Source organism: Microcaecilia unicolor, chromosome 2 (genome assembly GCF_901765095.1).
Source record: "Microcaecilia unicolor chromosome 2, aMicUni1.1, whole genome shotgun sequence".
NCBI classification, from domain to species: domain Eukaryota; kingdom Metazoa; phylum Chordata; class Amphibia; order Gymnophiona; family Siphonopidae; genus Microcaecilia; species Microcaecilia unicolor.
Window position 1 is genome coordinate 152,619,105 of NC_044032.1, and position 17,019 is coordinate 152,636,123.

General features: G+C 42.1%; 1 protein-coding gene across 1 annotated transcript in view; it reads right to left on the reverse strand.

Annotated features, from left to right (window-relative positions):
• LIX1 (limb and CNS expressed 1) overlaps positions 1-17,019 on the reverse strand; it is a 181,449-nt gene that overhangs the window by 64,711 nt on the left and 99,719 nt on the right. Inside the window, exon 3 of the mRNA XM_030193411.1 lies at positions 3,800-3,940. Within this exon, the coding sequence (XP_030049271.1) occupies positions 3,800-3,940 (141 nt within the window). The remainder of the gene's footprint in view (positions 1-3,799; positions 3,941-17,019) is intronic.

The window sequence follows — 17,019 nt, forward strand, 5'->3', positions numbered from 1 at the left end:
CTCATTCGAAAATACGGTCAGCCCCGCCCCTTCGTGGCACCATCCTCGGAGATGGGCGCCCTTAGAGATGGGCGTCCCCATTTGAAAATGTCCCTCTAAATGACCTTCTGTTTCTCTAACTTAAGGGCCCTTTCACAGAGTGGCGGTAGGCCAAATGTAGGCTTACCGTTCGCTATTAGGGGACTACCGCCAGCTCAATGCAGCTGCCGGTGGTAGTCCCGCCCTGAGCATGCGCCATTTCCAGGGGAAAAACAAACACCACAGAAGTGGCTTGCATAGCGGTAACCCGATGGTAATTGGGCATCACCGAATGCTGCCCGATTACCGCTGGGTTAGCAAGGGAGCCCTTATTGCCACCTCAATGGGTGGTAGTAAGGGCTCCCTGACGCATGGCCATGTTGTAAGAGTTCTCTCACTGCTTGGTCATTTCTTTGGGTGGGGGGCTTTTACCAGCTGCAACAAAAAGGGCCCTGGTGCATAGGAAAAATGACCCCTGCTGCTACCGCAGGGTTCTTTTTCCCGCAGCTTAGTAAAAAGACCCCTTAGAACCTAACCTCTTGAAGTCAGTGGCTAGAATTCTACTGTTAGTAGTGATTTTTCAATTTAAGAAACTTATTACTAGACAAAATAGCAAAGAAGTCTGAGACAAGGTATAGTATTAAAGAATCATAAATAAGAACAGCAAAAAAAGTCTAGTTGATATTTCAGTGGGATGTTTTATATACATTTGGTATTGTATACATATATTTTTTAATTGCAAATATGTATTTTTGGGTTTACATTGAAGCCCTTTTCTGGCATACTTTATTTTGTAAGTTTATATACATATTTATTTCTTTTTTCTTTTTTAGAAATAGTTTTGTTGTGGTTTCTTAGGAGAACAATTTATATTCGACTCAACATCTAGGTAAGAGTCCCTATCCTGTAGCTTTATCTGAATTGGGTTTATTTTCTTATTTTTATTTATTTATTTATTTATTTATTCCCCTTTGCTTCATTTTCAGGATGTCTTTTATGATTTTCTAGATATTTATAGATTCAGATTGTATTTATATATGTTATCTAGAATTTATACATGTTTTTGAATGATTTTTATTTTGGATGTCTCAAGTGTATTTTATATTGTATAGTTTTTTATGTCTATTTATTTTTGGGATTTATAAATATTGTTTATTGTATATTTTTTATTCATATTTACTGTATTTATGTGGACCCCTGAGGCAGGCCATTGTTTGGCCACAACATGGGTCGTGTTGGGTCTTTGTGAAGACCAAGGGTCTTTTGTGAAGACTGAATAAAGTAACCTCTTTGGACACCATTTGTGCAAAGTTTTTTTTTTTTTAGTCTTCTCTACTGTTGTGTGTTTGCTGTGCTGTATCAGTGGAGGATAGTTCTTCTGTGCTTGTGGTGGTACCAAAACCAAAATAACATGGATTCTACTGCAAATCATCCTGGGCTTGTGACAATAAAAATTGGCCATTCTGTCTGTGTGTGAATAAAGAATCTAATTCAATATGTTCATTCCTGCTATTTATTGGATGAAACTGGTGCCTAGGCTTCCAGTCTATTTGAGACTTCTACATTGCTCGGCTGCATGTTGTCTCTCTACACTAAAAGAGCTGGACATCAGATGTCAACATGATGGCGCGTGTCTGATTGGCACTGCTGAAATCGGTAAGCTTTGATCCAACCAATCACAAAGACTGATTCCAGAATTCAGGCAGATGTCTGCACCCAGCACTGATAATGAAAGAACTACTAATCTGTATGCAGAGAAACAGACTGGGCTTTTTGTCACACTGCACTTCCATATTACTTTGTGTTTCTGCCATCTTTTTACAAGTTGTTATAAGTAGTTAGACATTAAAAATGAACCTACTGTTAAGACAATATTTCTAGATTTACCTTATTAGCTGATAAGTCTGTAACAATTCTTTGCTAGCAAGGAATTTATCCTGTTAGAATGCTTATTGTTGCTTAACAGAGGGTGATTTCAGGACTAGAGACCTGTGTACATAATACACTAGGCCAGTGGTTCCCAAACCTGGTCCTGGAGGCACCCCATGAAAGAGATTTACATGTAGTGGAGGCAATGCATGCAAATCTCTCTCATGAATATTCATTGTGGGTATCCTGAAAACCTGACTGGCTGGGGTGCCTCCAAACCACTGCCCTAGGTAGTGCACACGCCATAGTTTTATCTCTGGGATAGTACACTTCCCTATGGTACAGTGGTACCTCAGCTTTCGTTGACTTTGGTTATCGTCGGTTTGGGGTTTCGTCGATTTTTTCTGCAAAAAAATTGTCTCATATTTGGTCGGCATGCCCACATGACCTCGGTGCTAATTTTGTGAAAACAAAGAACGATCCACATGTTCTCCTGCTCAGTGTGGCGTTGTTTCTCGTTGTGTGAGCATCACCCCGCGCGTCTAGCCAAACAATTCCATATGGAAATAATTGCCTCGGTTTTCGTTGGTTTTGGATTTCGCCGATTGTTTTTGGACAGATTATCGACAAAAACCGAGGTACCACAGTATATACACCTAACCAAATACCTGAGTAAACAGGTCTGTATTGAAAAGCACTGTCACTAACAGTATAAGTGCTGACCACATAAATATTTTATACAAGAATTGACAGGCATTTAAATACAATAGATAGCTTTGGCTATTTAAGTAGCTAGATGGCCAGAGTTATCCATACTAAAAATGGGGTGTTATTTGGGGCAGTCTATGGGGTGAAGCTAAATGTTATCCTGTGATTGGCAGTATTTAGCTCCTTAGCAGAAAGTTTATCCATTCCAGTCAGACCACATAAGCTGCAGCTATAACTTTCAAGATATCCTTTGAAAATTATACGTGTATTTTCAGTGATTCTATTTGAATGGATAGGATTGTTAATAATCTGCATAAAGGTAAATGGATAAGTTATATATGTAACTTAATAACAGTCACTGTTATTAAGCAATTCTGTCTCTTTAGCAATACTTATTAATTTCTTATGTGCTGTGTACAAACCTGAAGGCTATCTAAGGGCCTCTTTTACCAAGCTGTGCCAAAAGGGGGCCTGTACTGGTGTCAGCGTGTGTATTTGATGCATGCTGAGGTCCCCTTTTACCACAGCAGGTAAAAGGTAGGTCTTGCTTTTCTGCAGGAAATGGCTGTGTGGCAAATAAAGCACTTGCCATGTGGCCATTTCAGGGGAAGCCCTTACCGCCACCCATTGAGGTGGTGGTAAGGGCTCCCACACTAATCCAGCAGTAACTGGGCAGGATGCGACACTGCCTGATTATTGCTGTGTAGACACCAGCGCTATGCAGCGCTGGATATGACAACGTGCTGGGGGTGGGAACTACTGCCGGGATGCTGCGGTAGTCTGGCAGTACTTCTTTTTTAGCAAGCAGTAAGCGCACGTAATTCTTGCTGCAGTATTTCTTGCTGCAGAATTATATCCTTGAGTTTCCACCAGAAATAGAGTTTATGACCAATGTGTTCAGCATCACTACTGTTTACAGACAAGAGCAAGACTGTCCTCCATTTTTATACATCAATGAGACTTTCTTGGTTTACTTTTAAAAAGAGTGCTCCCCATTCAGTTCGCTTATAAAAACATTTTAGAAAGACGAACCTTGAGTAATTATTCATGTATTCTTTTCCTGTGTCTTTTCTAGACAAATGAAAATGGGATGAACATTCTGGATACTTCTAAATAAATCACTTTAACTTTTTACTTATGGCCTGAAATTCTTATTATCCAAATTGATAATAACGTTAATAAAGAAAGCCCGTTTGTCACTTACGCTAGTTGATGACACAGCTTCTTGAACGCTATCTAGAATGAATTCCTTTGTGATTCTGCGACTGGGCAATTCATTGAAGAGGGAATTGATCAAAGCCACTTTTGCTGCATCACGCCTTGCTTCTGCTCTACTTAAGCAGTACTGGAAAAGAGCAGAGATGATATCATGAAGTTATGTGCTTTTGGCAAGGAATGAAATGGAAATGACATCTTCCTTATTGTTAAATTTACATTTCTAGCAGAACATATTAGGTACAGCAGTGTTTCTCAATATTTTTTTCAGTTGAGGCACACCTGATGCTTGATGCATGCATATGTGACATACTGCATAGATGACCCCCATAGACCTTCCGTCTGACACAATATAACAGTTATGAGTTAAATGTCAATCAGGCTCATTTTCAAAAGAGATAGATGTCCAAAAAGTGACAAACGTCACCATTTAGACGTTTATCTCACAGAAACGTCCAAATCAATATTATCAAAACCTCTTTTTTGGATGTCTTTATCTGAAGTCTGTCAGAAGGACGTCCAAATCTCAAGGGGGCATGCCAGAGGTGTGTTCAAGGCGGGACTTGGGTGTTCCTAAGACATGGACGTCTTTCAGAAATAATGGAACAAAACAAAGATGCAGATGTTCTGAGCTAGACCTGTTTTTATAGTAAATAGCTGTAGTGGGAATTGAACCCACTTTCCCAGGACCAAAGTCTTCTGCACTAACCACTAGGCTACTCCTCTACTCCACACAAGAGCTACCCCAAATTACCACTTGGGGATCACCTCCCCTTACCCCCTCCCAGTGGTCACTATCCCCCTCCCACCCCAAATAAAATGTGATTAAAAATATTACTCGCCAGCCTCAGATGCTATACTCAGGTCAATTAGAATAGCATGCAGATCCCTGGAGTAGTCTAGTAGTGGTGCAGTGCACTGCAGACAGGTGGACCCAGGTTTCTCCCTCCCCCTACTTGTTACATTTGTGGAGGAAACTGTGAGCCCTCCAAAACCCAGCAGAAACCCACTGTACCCACATATTGGTGCACCCTTCACCTGTAAGGGCTATGGTAGTGGTGTACAGTTGGGGGTAGTGAGTTTTGGGTGGCTCAACAGACAAGGTAAGGGAGAAATGGTGAGATGTGTACCTAGGAGCATTTTATAAAGTCCACTGCAGTGCCCCCAAGGATGCCCTATTGCTTTCCTGGGATGTCACTTTTCCACTATTCTATCTGATGCCAATCTTTCTATTTTTTTTTTTTATAACATCTGAGCCTTGTGTCTATTGTTTATCATTAGATTTGGGCTTTGAATTCAGATCTATAAATGAAGGTCTCATTACATATATCTAAATACCAGAGTGCTATTTTTCCATACTTCATAGGAAGAGTGTACATTTCCTAATTACCCGTCCCAATGCAACTGGAGTTTTTATCTCCTCAGTTCATGTAAATGGTTTAATCCCTGTGTGGATTCTCTGATGCCATGTGAGGCTTTCTTCCCAACCAAAGCTTTTACCACACTCAGGACATGTAAATGGTTTCACTCCTGTGTGTATTCTCTGGTGCATTGTGAGGTTTACCTTCTGACCAAAGCTTTTATCAGACTCCATACATGCAAATGGTCTCTCTCCTATGTGGACTTTCTGATGCACTTTGAGATTTACATTACAACCAAAGCTTTTACCACATGTAGAACATGTGAATGGTTTCAATTTATTATGGATGTTCTTGTGTATTTTGTACATTTTGCATTTGGATGTATTTGTTTGAAAATGGACCAAAAAATAAAACATCCAAATCAGAAAACATTTTTCCAAACAGCATTTTCAAAAGATATACTTTTTTTTTTTTGTAGAAAATGACCTTTCTTGTTCTGTTTTTGGACGTTTTACAAAAAACATCCAAATTCAGACTTAGATGTCATATCCAAAAATGCCCCTTGTACATTTGACTTGCCCAAAGTCATAAGGAGGAGCAGTGGGAATTAAACCCATGTTGCCAGTATCAAAGCCCACTGCACTAATCATTAAGCCACTCCTCCTCTGTTTTGGACATCTTACATTTGGATGTCTTTTGTTCGAAAATGGACCAAAAAAAAAGGTTGACCAAATCACAGAAAATCCATAGTATTTTCGAACACAAAAGATAGACGTCCTTCTTTTCGAAAATGGCCTTCTTTTCTGTTCAGAATTCGGACATCTTTGTAAAACGCCCAAATTCTGATTTACACTTTTCTTTTGAAAATGCCCCTCAATGTGTTCTATATGTACAGAACCCCAACCTTCCCCTAACAACAGCTGCAGATCAGAACTAGGACATTTCTCCATGGAAGTCACCATACAAAAATATAATGTGATTCTCATGCCATCTGAGCAAAAGCAACATAAACCCCTCCATTACCAAGAAACCTGAAAAAATGCCTAACAAAATAAATGTCGCAAACATGTCATAAACACAAGCACTAATCCTATAATTCAAACAGCAAGAGCCTTATCTATCAGCAGGCAGCATTACCAACATTACGCTGGCCCTAAAACACCAGTACACTTACTACAGATAAAACTGAACAAGTGGGACTGCTATAGATCTCTACACAGAAACTACATGTAAACAGAATACTGCATCTCAGTCACACACAATAAACAGGCAGAGACCCTCATCAAATAAAGAACAAGGAACACAAATTAGAAATAGATATATAAGGGCAAAATTTGAACTGGGAATTCAAAAAAAAACTCAGCATGTACTGAAACACTGAAGAAAAAAAAATAGAAATTCAAAGATCCGTGATGCACATCCCAAAGCGAACTCTAGTTGATATGTTCAAAATAAATCACTTTTTCCTGTCTTTGCTGTTTTCCTATCTTTGGTCATTTTATTTTTCAATCATGTTGGTCCCAATTTCTCTTTTCTGCTTTCCTGTCTTCTGCTAACTTTCTTTCCAGTGGCTGATGTCCATTTACTCTTTTGCCTCTTTTCTCTTGACTTGTTCCATTTTTCCACTATGTCTCTGATATATTAATTTTTTGCTTTTATCTCTTTCCTCCCTTTTTTTCTTCTCTACCTCTCTGTCCATTCAGGTTTCACCCACTTTCACACCCACCAGTCCTCTATATACCCTCCTTTTTACTTTTCACCTACTCAGAAACTTTCCATCTCCTCTCACCTCCTAGCTCTTTGATTTCCCTTGTCTCACTTCTTCCCAAGACTCCAGTCACTAAGGCTGTCTCTTCCAGGGACTTCTGCCTAGGAGGGAAGGGCTGGGATGGCAGTTTTAGTTGCTGATTCAATTATTAAGCATATAGATAAATGGCTGGCTGGTGGACATGAGGATCACTTGGGTTACTTGCCTGCCTGGTGCAAAGGTGGTAGACCTCACATGCCAACTAGATAACATTTTAGATAGTTCTGGGGATGAGTTGGCTGTGTTGGTACATAGGAAAATGTAAGAGAGAGGTTTTGGAAGTCGAATTTAGGCTCTTACATTGACAGTTGCAATCCAAAACCTCCAGGGTAGCATTTTTAGATATGCTCCCCATTCCACATACAGGGCCCAAGAGGCAGGCAGATCTCTAGAGTCTCAATAAATGATTGTGATGATGATGATGCACGGATGATAGATTTAGATTTCTTAGGAACTGGGCAACATTCTGGGGAAAGAGAAGCCTATGGGCTTTACCTTAACTGGGATGGAACCAGGCTGCTGGCACTAGCATTTAAAAAGGAGGTAGAACAGCTTCTAAATTAGAAACCGACCACCTATTCTTAACACCACAAATAAAAGTGAAGAAAACTGCCTCCTCATCAGTTAATGTATGTGTAACCTGTTCTCCAGAGTGCTCTTGTCTCAGCACTTGATACTTAATATACTGTATTTGGCTCACTACTGTCCAAACAAAATCAATTTACATAAGTACATAAGTGTTGCCATACTGAGACAGACCGAAGGTCCATTAAGCCCAGCATCCTGTTTCCAACAATGGGCAATCCAGGTTACAAGTACCTGGCAAGATCTCAAACAGTACAATACATTTTATGCTGTTTATCCTGGGAAATAAACAGTAGATTTTCCCCAATTCATCTTAATATTGGCTTATATACTTTTCTTTTAGAAAGCTATCCAAACCTTTTTTAAACCCCGCTAATCTAACTGCTTTTATCACATTCTCTGGCAACAAATTCCAGAGTTTAATTACACGCTGCGTGAAGAAATATTTTCTCTGATTTGTTTTAAATTTACTACTTTGTAGCTTCATTGCATGCCCCCTAGTCCTAGTATGTTAAAGAGTAAACAAATGATTCACGACTACCTGTTCTACTTCACTCATTATTTTATATACTTCTATCATATCTCCCCTCAGCCATCAAGCTCTGCTTTAGCCTTTCCTCATAGGGAAGTCATCCCACCACCCTTATCATTTTCATCGCTCTTCTTTGTACGTTTTCTAATTCCACTATATCTTTTTGAGATGTGGTGACCAGAATTGCACACAGTATTCGAGGTGAAGTCGCACCATGGAACGACAGGTGGAGGGATATAATCGAACAGGGATGACCATATCTAAGGGCGTCCATCTCTAAGGATGTCCTGGCGAAGGGGTGGGGAAACCCGTATTATCGAAACAAGATAGATGCCCATCTTTCGTTTTGATAATACGGTTGGGGACGCCCAAATCTCAACATTTAGGTCAACCTTAGAGATGGTCGACCTAAATGTTGAGATCGTCGACCATAGAGATGAGTGACCTCGGTTTTTGCCGATAATAGAAACCGAGGACGCCCATCTCAAAAATGACCAAATCCAAGGCATTTGGTTGTGGGAGGAGCCAGCATTTGTAGTGCACTAGTCCCCCTCACATGCCAGGACACCAACCGGGCACCCTAGGGGGCACTGCAGTGGACTTCACAAATTGCTACCAGGTGGATAGCTCCCTTAACTTGGGTGCTGAGCCCCCCAAACCCACTCCCCACAACTGTACACCACTACCATAGCCCTAAGGGGTGAAGGGGGGCACCTACATGTGGCTACAGTGGGTTTTGGGTGGGATTTGGAGGGCTCCCATTTACCACCACAAGAGTAACAGGTGGGGGGGATCAGCCTGGGTCCACCTGCCTGAAGTGCACTGCACCCACTAAAAACTGCTCCAGGAACCTGCATACTGCTGTGATGGAGCTGGGTATGACATTTGAGGCTGGCATAGAGGCTGGAAAAATGTTTTTTAATTTTTTTTTTTGGGGGGGGGGTGGGAGGGGGTTGGTGATCACTGGGGGAGTAAGGGGAGGTTATCCCCGATTTCCTCTGGTGGTCATCTGGTCAGTTCGGGCACCTTTTCGAGGCTTGGTCGTGAAAAAAAATGGACCAAGTAAAGTCGACCAAATGCTCGTCAGGGACGCCCTTCTTTTTTCCGTTATCGGCCGAGGATGCCCATCTCTTAACCACGCCCCCGTCCCACTTTCAGTACACTGCCGACACGCCCCGCGACGAAAAGCAGTTGAGGACGACCATAATCGGCTTTCAATTATGCCGATTTGGGCGACCCTGAGAGAAGGACGCCCATCTCCCGATTTGTGTCGGAAGATGGGCGTTCTTCTCTTTTGAAAATGCCCCTGAAAGGCATTTTAACATTCTCAGTTTTGCTTTCCATTCCTTTCCTAATAATACTAAACATTCTATTTGCTTTCTTAGCCGCCGCTGCACATTGAGCAGAGGGTTTCAACGCATTATCAATGATGACACCAAAGTCCTTTTCCTGGGCTGTGATTCCTAAGTGGAACCTTGCATCATGTAGCATTGGTATTTCTCCAAAATGTGCATAAAAGTTATAGAATATTTTAAGTTGCACACTTTGCATGGGGCATTAGGCACACTCATTTATGTCTGCCATTGACCTAACATAAATGGTTGCACCTAAATTTAGGCATGCCAAGTCAGGTTTACTTTAGTACTCTATAATGGCATCTTGGTGCACATATGTTGTTATAGAACTGACGCTTAGCACACAGCATTGGTGAACCTAATTGGAGGTGCCAAGTTATAGAACTACCCACTAAGTTTGTACCTGAGGCAGTGGAGGAGAAAAAGACAATTCTATAAGGAGTGTCTAGATTTAGGCACTATTTACGTGCATTAATGTAGGGGCATGCCAAGTCAGGTTTAGTTTAGTAGTGGAGTGCAGTGCAATGGGTAAGCATGGCAGTTTCTGACGCCCCTCGAATGTTGGCGCCCCCTGCCGTGCATACCCTGATTACCACATTCTGCTGGCCCTGGTGAAGTGCTAATATTCATCATGAGATAGCCAGTTATTTCCACTAAATATCAGAAGAGGAGTGGCCTAGTGGTTAGAGCACTGGTCTTGCAATCCAGAGGTGGCCGGTTCAAATCCTGCTGTTGCTGCTTGTGATCTTGGGCAAGTCACTTAACCTTCCATTGCCTCAGGTACAAACTTAGATTGTGAGCTCTCCTGGGACAGAGAAATATCCAGTGTACCTGAATGACTCACCTTGAGCTACTACTGGAAAACTTGTGAGCAAAATCTAAATAAATAAATAAACTCAGTGCATAGCAGCTAGCGGGCTATCTGTGAGTATTCAAGTGCTGGCTGGCTAAGTTAAGTTTAGCAGGCAAATTGGGTTGCTATCTTTGCCTACTATTAACTGGTCTGCACTGAATATTCACATAGCCGGTTAAGTTAGAGCCAGTCAAAAACCTTCCAGATATTCAATGCTGGTCACTGGAACTGGAAACGGCCTGGCATTGAATATCTGGGGCCAGCAGTGGCAGCTAAGCTGCCTGCCACTGGCTGAATATCATGGGATAGTATATAAAGTATATAACTGCAAGGGGGTGTTAATGTGGGAGGAGCATAGGTGTGTTGCCTAGTGACATATGCAATTTACAGAATACTATCAGTTGTGTGCATTGCAAGGTGCCCTCTTACGCCTGCCACTGACATGACATAAGTGATTGTGCCTACCATTAGGCCCACCAAAGTTGATTTACACTACTATTTTACAATGACTTAGGTGTGCCCCCTTGTGGTGCCTAACATTAGGTACTACTTTACTGAATTGCCACCTAAGGGGCCCTTTTACTAAGCTGCGTAGGCGCCTACATGCACCCAACGCGCGTCAGTCTTGAGTTACAACCCAGCTACTGCATGGTCCTTGTGGTAATTTCATTATTGATGTGCATCTGCTACACGTGCCGGAAAATAATATTCATTTTCTGATGCAAGGCATAAACCGGGTGGTAATCATCATTCTATGCGTGTAGACGATTATCACACAGCAGTTAACACATGAGACCTTACCGCTAAGTCAATGGCTGGCAGTAAGGTCTCAGACCCAAAATGTACACGTGCCAATTTAGATTTTTACCACACATCCACTTTCGGCAAAAATTTTAAAAAAAGGCACTTTTTTGCAGGCACGCTGAAAAATGGATCTGCATGCGCCCAAAACACACGCCTACATTAGCGCAGCCCATTTTTCTGCGCACCTTAGTAAAAGGACCCCTAAGTGACTTTCACAACCATCATGAGGAGCTGCAGTGGGATTTGAACCTGTCTTTGGTACTCTAACCATTAGGCTACACTCCATTCCAAGCAAAGGACACTGAGTAATTAGAATCTGCAGGGGCAGGAAATAACCTGCCTCATTAAGCTACACTGTGATTAATGTGAATACATCCTCTGATGAAAAGAGTGCTGCAGTTAAACAGATCATTATTAAGTTGGAAAGTGTCCAGAAAAAGGAAATGAGATTCACAAGCTGACTACGTTTTCATTTGTGCACATAGGGGCCATTCTGCTTAATAAAAGGAATGGATCTTTAAAGTGAAAAAGGTAGGAATAAGCTTAGTTTCAGATACTGGAAACCAAAACTGAATTGTGAACCAGTTGTGTATAGACGGACATTATCATTCATCAGTAGATAAAGTTATAACTGTATTGGACTAAATCTTACAGAAATAAGAAGAAATAGGAGCACTGGTGATGGGGAGGGGACAAGGCATGCTCTGAGGTGTAAGCGTGAAGGAAATTTTCAATCATAACATTGAAATGAGTCTTTGATTTTGTATGGATACAATTCCTACTTATGGGATTCCACAGTTTGCTTTTGTTTCCGGAATGGTTGAGTCTGCCTGAGTTAGTAGCACGTTCCAAATTATTCACATACTGAAACATTTCCTTTCACCATGGTGTCTGAGAACACCAATTTTAAGATTTATCTTGGTGGTCATTTTAGTGGCTGATGAATTAAAGGGTATAAAAGTCTTAGTGCACTGGATGAAAAAGCTTGATAAAGTGGTAGCTAATATAATATGTGGTATTTAACAGAAGTCCCTCTGCCTTCCTAACACCAGAGAGAAGAGGTCAAATCCTCCTTCCACTACTCCCACCTAGTGACATCAAAGTCCTTGCCAGCACAGTTAACTTTACACTGGACTATGTCCTATAAATGCACCTCAAAACATGGCCAGTATGAGATCAGTCAGCACTATTTTAATTTTGCTGCCACTATGAGGCAGGACCTTGGCCATCTCTCTCTTGCCTCATTTCTCCCCCAAATACCACAGGAAGGTTTAAACTTTGGGAAAAAGAGTTATTACTTCAGGGAGTGGAATGGTGGGACTTTTCCCAGGGAGATAAGGATTGCTGCTCAACAGGGTAGGCCCGACTACAGAATAGGCAGCTCAATTTCATGGGAAGTACCAGAGCGGCAGTCAGCATGACTAATTCAGAATTGGCCCAGCTGACACAGGGCCTTGAGCATGTGTGCAGCTCAGATCTTCCATGTCTCATGCCCTCTAAAACAGAAAGTTTGAAGGAGAAGGACACAGCAGGCTGTGAGCTTGTGTGGATGCTCAAGGCCCTGCACAATTGCATTGCCTCTGGTTTAGAGCCACAGGCCCAAACTGACTTGGTGGGGTTGTTGCAGCAACAGCATTTGATACCAGGAGTGAGGTAGACCTGGTAGGGGGAGAGGAAGGACAAGGGACTGATGCTGGACATGTGGGAGACAGGGGGTGGGAAGGAAGGAAGGAAGGAAGGAAGGAAGGAAGGAAGGAGATGCTGGAAACCTTGGGAGAGTAGGGAAGTGGAGTAGGGAAGTGGCGTGGAGGAGTGGCCTAGTGGTTAGGGTGGTGGACTTTGGTCCTGAGAAACTGAGTTCAATTCCCACTTCAACCACAGGCAGCTCCTTGTGACTCTGGGCAAGTCACTTAACCCTCCATTGCCCCATGTAAGCTGCATTGAGCCTGCCATGAGTGGGAAAACACAGGGTACAAATGTAACAAAAAAGAGAAGGGGAGTAGCTGGACACCTCAGGGGATGGTACATAAGTGTTGCCATGCTAGGACAGACCGAAGGTCCATGAAGCCCAGTATCCTGTTCCAAAGCAGCACAAAATCTTCACTGCAAGCAGTATAGTTACAATAATGTTTTCAGTTTACTGGGATAATGCAAATCTCAGTGCTTAACCTGATTAGCAATAACCAATTATAATTATTTTTCTGAGCTACTTAGCATGTTATTCAGGCCATTTTAGTCATTTTTGAATTAGACCATATTAATCCCATGGACTATTGCACTAAAGTGTTATCTTTCGAGCATTTAGCAAATGTTGAAAACTTGAGTTAGTGATAATGTACTCTTATATGTAGACCCCTTAAGATGGGACTGCTTGATCTGTTTACCATTCTGAATGTGACTCTCAAGAAGTTACATTAGAATGTTTGTAAGAGATAAATATTGCCATACTGGGAAAGATCAAAGGTCCATCAAGCCCAGCATCCTGTTTCCAACAGTGGTCACAAATACCTGTAAGCTCCTTTGAGCATGGACTGTCCTTCTATGTTAAATTGTACAGCACCGCATAATCCTAGTAGCGCTTTAGAAATGTCAAGTAGTAGTAGTAGTAGTACCTGGCAAGATCCCAAAAAAGTACAAAACATTTTATACTGCTTATCCCAGAAATAGTGGATTTTCCCCAAGTCCATTTAATAATGGTCTATGGACTTTTCCTTTAGGAAGCTGTCCAAACCTTTTATAAACTCCGCTAAGCTAACCGCCTTTACCACATTCTCTGGCAACGAATTCCAGAGTTTAATTACACGTTGAGTGAAGAAAGCTTTTCTCCGATTCGTTTTAAATTTACTACTTTGTAGCTTCATCGCATTCCCCCTAGTCCTAGTATTTTTGGAAAGTGTAAACAGACGCTTCACATCTATCCATTCAACTCCACTCATTATTTTATAGACCTCTATCGTGTCTCCCCTCAGCCGCCTTTTCTCCAAGCTGAAGAGCCCTAGCCGCTTTAGCCTTTCCTCATAGGGAAGTTGTCCCATCCCCCATTTTTGTCGCCCTTCTCTGCACCTTTTCTAATTCCACTATATCTTTTTTGAGATGCAGCGACCAGAATTGAACACAATATTTGAGGTGCAGTCGCACCATGGAGCGATACAAAGGCATTATAATAACATCCTCATTTTTGTTTTCCATTCCTTTCCTAATAATGCCTAACATTCTATTTGCTTTTCTATTTCCTTTGACCCTTAGGCAGAAGTTTCAGTAGTCTCCTATCAGAGCCCTGGATTTCTTATTGTTTTGAAGACTTATCAAACAGACAGTGGCGTACCAAGGGGGGGGGGGGGCGGTGGGGGCGGTCCGCCCCGGGTGCACGCCACTGGGGGGTGCCGTTGCACGTGCCTGTGGGCTCCAACTTCGCTAACTTCGCTCGTTCGCTGCAGCTCCCTCTGCCCCGGAACAGGTTACTTCCTGTTCCGAGGCAGAGGGAGCTGCAGCGAACGAGCGAAGTTAGCGAAGTCGGAGCCCACAGGCGCGCGCCATGGCACCCCCCCAGTGGCGTGCACCGGGGGGGAGGGTGTCATTTCGCCGGGGGGGGGGGGGGAAAGGTGTCATTTCGCAGGCGGGGGGGGGGGGCGCATCAGCGATCTGCCCCGGTGCCATCCAGGCTAGGAACGCCACTGCAAACAGATATGTCTTGAAGACCACCAGTGCAACTGATTTCTTCTTCCTCTTATTCCTTGAGATGTCACCACTCTGTATGAAGAGCTTCATTTCCTTATTGTAAACTGCTGAGAATCCTTTATGGAAAATGGCATATAAGACTCAAATAGAATAGAATACATTTTGTAGATCCAATTCTACTCACTTTTGCTTGCGAGAAAAATCTTAGCCAAAGCTTAGTGGGAGAAAACAGAGAGAATTTAGGTTTTCTTGGTGTTGGTATCACCTCTTTCACTGAATATGTCCTAAAATGTACAATCTAAAAAATTTCTATGTAAAGAAATATGTGCATAAAAAAGGTGCTCTCAAAAACTGCACACACAGCTTTCTCATCAATGACATTATAAGGCTCTGTCCAGTTAGCTTAATGCAAACCATAATTAAGTCTGCCTGACTCCATCTGGACTGTTTTATTTTGCTGTACACCTATGCATGAATGCTCACAGAATACCTCCTGGTTGTAATCACAGTGTGCATGCAGAAGAGACATGACATATTTCTTCCTTTTTTTATAAAAATCGTAACAGGAATAACCCCTTCTGGGATGAATCACTATACTCGGTATTTAGAACCATGAATATCTCAATGCAAAGGGCTCCATCAATCTGATGGTACGCATTGCTATCTAGGATTCATAAACATTTTTCTTTATTTGTTGCATGTTGCATTATTGCTAACAATTTACTAGTGTTTATTTTTTAAATTTACTGTTGGGGGAAGAGGGGTATAAATGTGATGAAAAAGGTGACACTTTTAGAGGTCCTTTTACTAATCTGTGGCAAAACGTGACATTACACAGCTCTTTTCCATGCTCTAAGGCCAATTTTTGCCATGTTCAGAAAATGGCCAATTTTTCATTTTCCGATTTAGTGACCATGTGCTAAAGGTCCCAGCGTAAGACTGTGCTCAATTGTTTTTACACTCTTGTGGTGCAATCACTATGCTCAATCATTAAGCTAAGTGTTGGATGTTTGTGCTTGGATACTCTCAGTTTGATATTTTAATTAAAGATTAACAAAACAGAAAATGGAGGTTTTTCTGACCTATGATTGAGCATAGTGCCTATTAAGTGCTATAATTGTCCGTTCTTCGGCACTGAGCACTGTAGGCTTCTGAGGTCTTTTCCTCCTAAAAAAATCTCTTTAAGTCCATTGTGATTGCACCACAAGAGTGTAAAAACAATTGAGCACAGTCTTATGTTGGGAATATTCATCTATAACTGTGCAACAGTTTGTATATCATGTGCTAAAGTTGCCATTAGTGCATGGCCATTAGCAAACATTAGCACGTGAGTCCTTATCGCCACCTGTTTTGTAGGCAGTAACGGCTCACACTCTAATCGTGCGCTAATCAGTTAGCGCATGGTAATATAGCTGCACTAACCCCCCCCCCCCGTTTACTAAGCCATGCTAGCAGCTGCCGCGCAGCAATGGCGACACAGCCTATTTAAAGTGAACGGACTGTGTCGGCATTACCGCACGGCATCTGTTAGCATGGCTTAGTAAATGGGGGAGGGGGGAGGTAAATGATTAGCACAGATGTGCCCACTTGAGGAAAAAGTTTTTATTTTTTAGATGCCAGTAGTATGAACACATATCAAAAGTACTGCAGAAAGCCTCAGCATGCCCCGCGGTACGCCAGTCTTAGTGCTTTCCGCAGCATGGTAAAAGGGCCCCTCAGTTACCAAATTGCTCAGTTTAACTCTGGAGACAGTCTCTTCAATAATTGTATGAGGTGGCGCTTTTGTGTTTGTTAAAATTATTGAAAAAGTTGACTGGCTCCTGACAACTGAAAGAAATGTTTTGTATGCGCGGGAGGGTTATAACACTATTTCTGTAATATGAACCACCTGGCCCTTCTGTTTGCACATGGTGTTAGACCTACACAGGGGGAAAGCTGCTGGTAACTATTACTGAATCAATGTTAAAAGAAAAATGTGAAGCGAAGACAAGATGAATTGTCATAGCTTTCGAGTATGCGGTTTATTTTTACAGTTGCTTTCTTACCCTTTGATATGAAAATGCTTAGCTAAGACTCTGCAATTCCTTAAACGGGGGAGCTTTCACACAGCCATGAGGGCCAGAGAGCTTTGCTTTATCCCACATACAGTGTGAAAGGGACAATCCCAGAAATGCTTGTGACCTAGGCCCCCTCTGGAGCTGTTGGAATCCCATTCATTACTTGTCCTTCTGGGC